Source organism: Oncorhynchus kisutch, linkage group LG22 (assembly GCF_002021735.2).
Source record: "Oncorhynchus kisutch isolate 150728-3 linkage group LG22, Okis_V2, whole genome shotgun sequence".
NCBI classification, from domain to species: Eukaryota; Metazoa; Chordata; class Actinopteri; order Salmoniformes; family Salmonidae; genus Oncorhynchus; species Oncorhynchus kisutch.
Window position 1 is genome coordinate 19,619,663 of NC_034195.2, and position 11,163 is coordinate 19,630,825.

At 38.1% G+C, this 11,163-nt stretch overlaps 1 protein-coding gene across 1 annotated transcript; it reads right to left on the reverse strand.

Annotated features, from left to right (window-relative positions):
* Positions 1–2,028: 2,028 nt before the first annotated feature.
* mespab (mesoderm posterior ab) lies at positions 2,029–2,993 on the reverse strand. The gene is made up of 2 exons (XM_031802189.1): positions 2,271–2,993; positions 2,029–2,088 (listed from the first exon to the last, which is right to left on the reverse strand). The coding sequence occupies exons 1-2, from the start codon at positions 2,991–2,993 to the stop codon at positions 2,029–2,031; spliced, it is 783 nt and encodes a 260-aa protein (XP_031658049.1).
* Positions 2,994–11,163: the final 8,170 nt, after the last annotated feature.

Genomic DNA, 11,163 nt, shown 5'->3' on the forward strand with positions numbered 1-11,163 from the left:
TGGCTGTGCACAGAAAAACATACCTCATGACTGCCATCTTGATATTGGACTAATGTAGGCTACTGTAGATCAGTCTTGTGGAATCTGAAATGATATTTCACCCAGAAAAAGCTACTCGTTTGAGTAAACATGGTGCTGTCTGTACTGAATGAATAACAAAAGAGGGCTTTTGCTGGGCTTATAGGTCTCATTTGTTTACTCAGGCCAGGAAGAAATTAAGCTTTATTGTCAATTAGCTCAACTTCCAGCCCCTGATAATCCTCTGAAACCCTTACAAGCCCCATGATGGTTCAATTAACACCCCTGTGTAAGGAAGATTGAATATGTGTTTGATCTACCATCCAATACACAAAGTTATTAGTTTAAAGCCTTCTAACATTTTACATACTAAAAAGGTTGTGAGGGGAGTAATATAATAATATAGCAAATTTGACTTTTGTACTATGACTAGACACTATTGTATATATTTCCTATAGCTATTGATGTTAGGCTGTATCACATCCGGCCGTGATGTGGAGTGCCCATAAGGCGGCGCACAATTGGCCCAGCGTCGCCTGGGTTTGGCCAGGGTAGGCCGTCATTGTAAATAAGAATTTGTTCTTAACTGACTTGCCTAGTTAAATAAAGGTTAAAAATAAAAATGTAAAAAAGTTTTTGTCATGGGATGTTTATACCGTTTCCTCTCCAACCGCCTGTACGTCTAGTGATACGTCAGCTTCGTTTCCGCCTTCAACGCGTGAGAAAGAAACGCAGTTACAATTCGTTTCCAACAACCGGATGTAATTCTTTTTTCATGGATTCAGCTAATTCAACCTAGGTTCCTTTTCCGCAGAAAACCAAAAACTAGGGTCAGACGTTTCTTTTGCGACCGCTACGTTAGGTTAGGTTACAATATGCGACCTGCTGTAGCCTAATATGCAGATCTGCTCCGATTTACCTGTATATATTTTTGTAAATATCTTTGTCAATAGTTAACTGAAGTTTATTTTCATCTTACCGGGCGCCTTTTTTTTTGTCGGATACAATAGGAATATGGCCTACTGTATTTTTTTTAAAGCATCCCTCAGCATGTCTGCTGATAAAAAAAAAAACTTTAAAGAACTAGGCAAGTCAGTTAAGAACACATTGTTACGATGACGGCCAAAACCGGACGACGTTGGGCCAATCGTGTGCCTCCCTATCGGACTCCCAATCACGGCCGGATGTGATGCAGCTTGGGTTCGAACCAGCTACTGTAATGACCCCTCTTGCACTGAGATGGCGTGCCTTAGACCGCTGCGCCACACGGGAGCCCAGTTGGCAAAAATCTCATCTCTGGTTTGCAATGAAAATCATATATGTCCTAACAAAAACGATCTATTGAGAAAAAAAAGCATTTTCATCGAATATATGGCTACAGTAATGTTTGTTTAAAAAAAAATAGATTGGGCGAGGCTGAGGTGAGCTGAGCGATGCAGGACGATTCAGGGATACTATACGATTACAAATTGCATAATATTTGTGCAGAATTAGCCTACTTTAGGTTAGTCCTTGCACGGGATTGGTGGCTTAATGTGTTAGAGGTAACTATCAGATGTTTTATCCTCATCAAGCATTTGCATCAAGGTTCAAGGTATACCACTCGTTTATAAAGTTGAAACAAACAATGTTGTAGGCCTGTTTACTAATCTCACTAAGGTAGCCACATTTGAAGTATTCCTCATATTCATCAGTCAATGGATATATTTCATAAATTGTAATTAGGCTTACTGAAGGTCAAAACATGTTCGAGTTTGTTTAATTATTAAATTAATAAAATACACAAAGCAATATTATTGTCTGTTTTTATTAAAAATATGATCCAAGACACGCATAAATTAGATTTAGAAAAATATAATCTCATAAATAGCTGCATACATATCACTTTCATTGAAACAACCAACAATTGTCAATATCACAGTTTATAAATAGATATTTAGGTACATTTTTTTGTCCATAATGTCTCTGATCTAGGCACTGTATCTTCAGGTGTTTTCACCTCTTCACTCATTATTGGTAGTAGGCCATATCAAATGACTTGACGTCACTTTGTAACACCTGGTTGTGCATCTGTAGAAGAGAGTACATTCCTATTAGTTTTAGATCAAATGTAGAATTCAAAGAGGACATGGGATATAATCTATCTGCTTTATAAATTGCTCTTTCTCAACAGAAGCAATGGTTTGCTTTTGGATAATATTAATTAGAAGATTACAGACAATATTATAGAGGTGATATAGAGGCATATTTACCGGATATAAGATCATGTCCTGATAGGAGACCGCTGACGTCAAGTAGTTTGGTTGTGGTTCTGTGTTGTTGGTACATGATGTGACCAGTGGCAGACAGTATTGATCATTGCTCTGGATGTTCCCCTGTAGTCTCTCCTGATACCATTGTCCAGACATGGAGCTTCCCTGAGGGCATTGTGGAATATACTGGCGTGGTGTGGTTTCCATCTCTCTTTTCAGGCATGGCTCCTTTTCGCTGAGCTCTAGCTGGGCTGACAGGTGGGAGATGTACCTGATGGTGAGGCGCAGGGTCTCGATCTTGGTCAGAGTCTGTCCAGCCGGAGCCACAGAGGGGGGCAGGTAGGTCCTGAGGTGGTTGAGGGCTTTTGTCAGGTCTCTCATCCTCAGCTTCTCCCTCTCGCTGGCGCTCTCCCGCTTCTTCCCAGGGAACTTGGACCTAGACCTCTTCTCCTGAGCTGGGAGTTTTTCTATCCTCTTTCTTTTGGCAACATGGCTGATGCAGCCGGAAGCGTCGGAATCTTCCTTCTCCTGACCACCTCCCCACTGTAAACAAGGGGGAGAGAGGCAGAAGGAGTCAATGGAGGAGGCAGGTGACAGGCTACTACAGGCACTGTAATAACCAGGGTCGGAGCTGGGACAGCTCGGCTTCAGAAAGCCATCACTGTCCAGCAGATGCTCTCCAGCCTGGAGAAACAAGAGTTTAGCGAAATCAACGGAATCCATTACTGCAGTGTTTTCTGAGCTATGAATATCTTCAGTTTGGCTGTCCTTGGAGAGGCTGTGAGGAGTACTGGAGGACCCCAGAGCTGCTCCCCAATTTATCCTACAGGCAGGTGTGATATGGCACCATCAGGGTGCCTGGACTTCAAAGTGCCCAAGTACAGATCACACTAGACTTACGGAGTTCCTGGGAAACACCATCCTAGAGCCAGGTGTTAGGTGGCAGGCAGATTAGAATGAAATATGCATCAAGTTCAAGAATTCATGGTGGGAGAGATTATTGTTTTTAACAATTCACTAAATTGGGCAGTATCGGATAGGAATATATTGATTATTTAATATGGACAGATGTATTGATTAATTAATATGGACAGAGGACAAAAACTGGTTGAATCAAGGTTGTTTCCACATCATAAAAAAAAGCAATGTGATGACGCTGAATCAATGTGGAAAACTGGTTGGATTTGCAAAAGGTCTTCTTTTTTTTAAACCATTTTTTTTGTTTGATTTCACAGTGAAATTATTTGACAACGTAACCACATGTAAATCAAAACTAGACGTTGAACTGACGTCTGTGCCCAGTGGGTGGGGACTGTTAAAAACAGTTATAATTATTATATTTGTGTTTTGGAATGCAGATTATGCAAATAACTATAAAAACCCAAATACTATCCTATATCTACATAACACATTGCCGGCCTTCAGCAGAATCTTGTCATTCTCAATGACCAATAGTCCCATGGCTCTCAGCAGACCTCACTGGTAAAAGAAGTGTGCCAGCTGTAATGTGTGAAGTTCACACCTCTCCTCTGTTTAGACAAGCAGACAACTCCTACACTGCCTTGGGAAACAGAGGGAATATAGCTGTTTTGACTATTATTTGCCAACCATATTGTTTGTTTTTTCTCCCTTCATGCTGAGTACATTAAATGTTGTATCACAATTTATAGCGAGTCTTGTTCTGAAGAGATTGGCTCTGCCAAGATCAAGGTGATGGGTGACTTTCTATGCAGCAATTGAATTAGTCACTGGATGCAAAAATAAATAATTGTCTGGGGATGTCTCAATGCGATATCACACATGTGGGTGAAAACTAGTCTATAGTAATTGTCTGTATACAAAACTTGAAACTGGGCTCTAATGACAACTTTTGGAAAGAGTAATTTGATCATTAACAACCTCTAACTCCTTTTCCATATTCATAACCCCTGTGCACAGAAATAACATTGTGTTTTTGTGGTCTTAGCTGTGTTTCTGGGCCTGAGGTGCTATTTGGCACCTCTACCTTTCCCACCCCGGGAGTGTGGATTGCAGTGGTTGTGGAACCGGTCATAAGAGAATGTTCCCACAGAAGAGAGTCACATTTATCCCCTTCCCTCATAGGTGTAGAGCTGTGTTGATGAGACCTAAAACATGGCCAGAATACACACACACACACACACACACACACACACACACACACACACACACACACACACACACATATAGCGTGTCTCACAGCAACACAACCAATGGTTCTTATTAATTTCTACAGTGAGTACAAATATAATGCCCACATTCCACAGTAGAGCCAAATTTGGTAATACAAGAAGGAGAATGGGTAGAATTAAACTACTAGAGTAGTTGACTCTCCACTGACTGATTTCATTCTATTTTTTTAAAGGAAGCATGGTGAGTGAGGAGACACCTCTGTGGCACTGACAGAACTGACAGATGCACTGAAGAACTGGTCAGAAGGTAGCATTCCCGTCTCCTCTCATAACCTCAGCTTAACCTCTAAATCTGACCCTTCTGAATGTGTTGCAAATGTAATATTATGAGTGTTTAGCTACTGGCTATTTCATCGAGGTTAGTGAAGCCAAAATATGAGACATAGTTCTTTGCCATGACTTTGTATCGTAGTAGTGTTTTGTCGGTGTTACATTTTCTAACACTCATAACTTTTTGTATTATAAATTTTGAATGATGAAATATTATTCTTGTATGTTTTCTTTTCTTTTGTTGTATATACTTCTCAACTCTACAGGAGATTTCTAACATGTGATGATGGTCCCTTTAACCAGAATAAGGGATAAGCATAAGAACATCTTGCCATCTTTATGATCTTAGGTTGATTAGCAAATCAACGTGAACTAGTTTTATTCCCAGCTTGCATGGTGAATTGTATATTTCAGGTAAACAACATAAGTCAAATTATTTTCCTTTGTTGGTGTGTTTGGCTGGTTTAAGCTTTCTATTAACACATCAAATGCCCTTGGCAAGCTGATGAAACAGGCGCTTCATTTTAATTCCTCAGATATCCAACACCTCACCTCTCCAGTGATATGCATATCCTAGCTCATCCTCTCTCACATTAGGGTTGTTAAGATAAGGGATCATACTCTCTCTCCAGACTGAGAGGTGCCAAAGCGGTGTCTCTATTGACCTGAGGATCAGTTTGTCTCTCTGCGGCTTGATACATAATTGATACATAGCTAATGCATAGATTATGGCTAAATATCTAATGCATGGCAGATACATAGCTAATGCATAGATTATGGCTAAATATCTAATGCATGGCAGATACATAGCTGTTGATACCTAGCTGTTACATAGTTTTTATTTAACTAGGCAAGTCAGTTAAGAACAAATTCTTATTACATTGACATCCTACTCCGGCCAAACCTTGGCCAATTGTGCACCGCCTGAAGGGACTCCCAATCATGGCTGGATGTGATACAGCCTGGAATCGAACCAGGGAATGTAGGAATGCCTCTTGCATGTAGTGCCTTAGACTGCTGTGCCACTCAGAAGTTGATACTGAAATATAGCTGTTGATACCTAGCTGTTACATAGTTGATACATAGGTGATACTGTTACATAGTTGATACATAGTTGATACATAGTCGATGCATAGTTGAAACATAGTTTATACTGTTACATAGTTGATACATAATTGATATTGTTACATAGTTGATAAATAGTTGATACATAGTTGATACATAGTTGATACTGTTACATAGTTGATACATAGTTGATACATAATTTATACTGTTACATAGGTGATACATAGTTGATACATAGGTGATACAAAGTTGATACATAGTTGATACTGTTACAAAGCTGTTACATAGTTGATACTGTTACATACAGTTAAAGTTGGAAGTTTACATACACTTAGGTTGGAGTCATTAAAACTTGTTTTTCAACCACTCCACAAATGTCTTGTTAGTTTTGGCAAATCAGTTAGGACATCTACTTTGTGCATGGCACAAGTAATTTTTCCAATAATTGTTTACAGACAAATTATTTAACTTATAATTCACTGTATCACAATTCCAGGGGAACATACAATACGTTGACTGTGACTTTAAACAGCTTGGGAAATTCCAGAAAAGTATGTCATGGCTTTAGAAGCTTCTGATAGGCTTATTGCCATCATTTGAGTCAATTGGAGGTGTACCTGTGGATGTATTTCAAGGCCTACCTTCACACTCAGTGCCTCTTTGCTTGACGTCATGGGAAAATCAAAAGAAATCAGCCAAGACCTCAGAAAACAAATTGTAGACCTCCACAAGTCTGGTTCATCCTTGGTGCACTTCACAAAATAGATGCATAATGAGGAAGGAAAATAATGTGGATATATTGAAACATCTCAAGACATCAGTCAGGAAGTTAAAGCCTCAATCCTATGGCCCCATCCTATAGAAAATTGTGGGCAGAACTGAAAGGTACCACGTTCATCTGTACAAACAATAATACGCAAGTATAAACACCATGGGACCACGCAGCCCTCATACCGCTCAGGAAACAGATGCATTCTGTCTCCTAGAGATTAATGTACTTTGGTGCGAAAAGCGCAAATCAATCCCAGAACAACAGCAAAGGACCTTGTGAAGATGCTGGAGGAAACAGGTACACAAGTATCTATATCCACAGAGTTCTATATCGACTTAACCTGAAAGGCTACTCAGCAAGGAAGAAGCCACTGCTCCAAAACCCCCATAAAAAAGCCAGACTACGGTTTGTAACTGCACATGGGGACAAAGATCTTACTTATTGGATAAATGTCCTCTGATCTGATGAAACAAAAATATAACTGTTTGGCCATAATGACCATCATTATGTTTGGAAGAAAAAGGGGGAGGCTTGGAAGCCAAAGAACACCATCCCAACAGTGAAACACGGGGGTGGCAGCATCATGTTGTGGGGGTGCTTTGCTGGAGGAGGGGCTGGTGTACTTCACAAAATAGATGCATAATGAGGAAGGAAAATAATGTGGATATATTGAAACATCTCAAGACATCAGTCAGGAAGTTAAAGCCTCAATCCTATGGACCCATCCTATAGAAAATTGTGGGCAGAACTGAAAAAGCATGTGCGAGCAAGAAGGCCTACAAACATGACTCAGTTACACCAAATCTGTCAGGAATGGGCCAGAATTCACCCAACTTATTGTGGGAAGCTTGTGGAAGGATACCAAAAACGTTTGACCTAAGTTTTCTATTATTCTGACATTTCACATTGTTAAAATAAAGTGGTGATCCTAACTGACCTAAAACAGGGAATTTTTACTAGGTTTAAATGTCAGCAATTTTGAAAAACTGAGTTTAAATGTATTTGGCTAAGGTGTATGTAAACTTCCGGCATCAACTGTAGTTGATACTGTTACATAGTTGATACATAGTAGACAAATAGTTGATACTGTTACACAGTTGATACATAGTTGATACTGTTACAAAACGGATACATAGTTGATAGATAGTTGATGCTGTTACATAGTTGACACATAGTTGATACTGTTGCATAGTTGAAACATAGTTGATACTGTTGCATAGTTGACACTGTTACATAGTTGATACATAGTTGATACATGGTTGATACATAGTTGATGCTGTTACATAGTTGATACATAGTTGATGCTGTTACATAGTTAATACACAGTTGATCCTGTTACATAGTTGATACAGTTACATAGTTGATACATAGTTGATACATGGTTGACACATAGTTGATACCGTTACATAGTTGATACTGTTACATAGTTGATACATAGTTGATGCTGTTAAATAGTTGATACTGTTACATAGCTGATAAATAATTGATAGTGTTACCTAGTTGATACATAGTTGATACTGTTACATAGTTGATACATAGTTGATACTGTCACAACGCTGATACATAGATGATACATAGCTGATACATAGTTTATAATGTTCCATAGCTGATACATAGTTGATACTGTTACATAGTTGATATATAGTTGATACATAGTTGGTACTGTTACATAGTTGATACATAGTTGAAACATAGTTGATGCTGTTAAATAGTTGATACTGTTACATAGTTGAAACAGAGTTGACACATAGTTGATACTGTTACATAGTTGAAACATAGTTGATACTGTTATATAGTTTATACATAGTTGATTCATAGTTGATACTGTTACATAGTTGAAACATAGTTGATACTGTTACATAGTTGATACATAGTTGATACTGTTACATAGTTGATACATTGTTGATACTGTTACATAGTTGATACATAGTTGATACTGTTACATAGTTGATACATCGTTGATACATAGTTGATCCTGTTACATAGTTGAAACATAGTTGATACATAGTTGATACTGTTACAAAGCTGTTACATAGTTGATACTGTTACATAGTTGATACTGTTACATACAGTTAAAGTTGGAAGTTTACATACACTTAGGTTGGAGTCATTAAAACTTGTTTTTCAACCACTCCACAAATGTCTTGTTAGCAAACTATAGTTTTGGCAAATCAGCCAGGACATCTACTTTGTGCATGGCACAAGTAATTTTTCCAATAATTGTTTACAGACAAATTATTTAACTTATAATTCACTGTATCACAATTCCAGGGGATCAGAAGTTTACATACAATACGTTGACTGTGACTTTAAACAGCTTGGAAAATTCCAGAAAAGTATGTCATGGCTTTAGAAGCTTCTGATAGGCTTATTGCCATCATTTGAGTCAATTGGAGGTGTACCTGTGGATGTATTTCAAGGCCTACCTTCACACTCAGTGCCTCTTTGCTTGACGTCATGGGAAAATCAAAAGAAATCAGCCAAGACCTCAGAAAACAAATTGTAGACCTCCACAAGTCTGGTTCATCCTTGGGAGCAATTTCCAAACGCCTGAAGGTACCACGTTCATCTGTACAAACAATAGTACGTAAGTATAAACACCATGGGACCACGCAGCCGTCATACCGCTCAGGAAAGAGACACATTCTGTCTCCTAGAGATTAATGTACTTTGGTGCGAAAAGCGCAAATCAATCCCAGAACAACAGCAAAGGACCTTGTGAAGATTCTGGAGGAAACAGGTACACAAGTATCTATATCCACAGAGTCCTATATCGACTTAACCTAAAAGGCTGCTCAGCAAGGAAGAAGCCACTGCTCCAAAACCCCCATAAAAAAGCCAGACTACGGTTTGTAACTGCACATGGGGACAAAGATCTTACTTATTGGATACATGTCCTCTGATCTGATGAAACAAAAATATAACTGTTTGGCCATAATGACCATCATTATGTTTGGAAGAAAAAGGGGAAGGCTTGGAAGCCAAAGAACACCATCCCAACAGTGAAACACGGGGGTGGCAGCATCATGTTGTGGGGGTGCTTTGCTGGAGGAGGGGCTGGTGCACTTCACAAAATAGATGCATAATGAGGAAGGAAAATAATGTGGATATATTGAAACATCTCAAGACATCAGTCAGGAAGTTAAAGCCTCAATCCTATGGCCCCATCCAATTGTGGGCAGAACTGAAAAAGCGTGTGCGAGCAAGAAGGCCTACAAACATGACTCAGTTACACCAAATCTGTCAGGAATGGGCCAGAATTCACCCAACTTATTGTGGGAAGCTTGTGGAAGGATACCAAAAACGTTTGACCTAAGTTTTCTATTATTCTGACATTTCACAATATTAAAATAAAGTGGTGATCCTAACTGACCTAAGACAGGGAATTTTTACTAGGTTTAAATGTCAGCAATTTTGAAAAACTGAGTTTAAATGTATTTTGCTAAGGTGTATGTAAACTTCCGGCATCAACTGTAGTTGATACTGTTACATAGTTGATACATAGTAGACAAATAGTTGATACTGTTACACAGTTGATACATAGTTGATAATGTTACAAAACGGATACATAGTTGATAGATAGTTGATGCTGTTACATAGTTGACACATAGTTGATACTGTTGCATAGTTGACACTGTTACATAGTTGATACATAGTTGATACATGGTTGATACATAGTTGATGCTGTTACATAGTTGATACATAGTTGATGCTGTTACATAGTTAATACACAGTTGATCCTGTTACATAGTTGATACAGTTACATAGTTGATACATAGTTGATACATGATTGACACATAGTTGATACCGTTACATAGTTGATACTGTTACATAGTTAATACATAGTTGATGCTGTTAAATAGTTGATACTGTTACATAGCTGATACATAATTGATAGTGTTACCTAGTTGATACATAGTTGATACTGTTACATAGTTGATATATAGTTTTTACTGTCACAACGCTGATACATAGATGATACATAGTTGATACATAGTTTATACTGTTCCATAGCTGATACATAGTTGATACTGTTACATAGTTGATATATAGTTGATACATAGTTGGTACTGTTACATAGTTGATACATAGTTGATACATAGTTGATGCTGTTAAATAGTTGATACTGTTACATAGTTGATACATAGTTGATGCTGTTACTTAGTTGATACATAGTTGATACATAGTTGATACTGTTACATAGTTGAAACAGAGTTGACACATAGTTGATACTGTTACATAGTTGAAAAATAGTTGATACTGTTACATAGTTTATACATAGTTGATACATAGTTGATACTGTTACATAGTTGAAACATAGTTGATACTGTTACCTAGTTGAAACATAGTTGATACTGTTACATAGTTGATACATAGTTGATACTGTTACATAGTTGATACATAGTTGATACTGTTACATAGTTGATACATAGTTGATCCTGTTACATAGTTGAAACATAGTTGATACATAATTGATGCTGTTACATAGTTAATACATAGTTGATACATAGTTGATACTGTTACATAGTTGAAACATAGTTGATACATAGCTGATACTGTTACATAGTTGAAACAT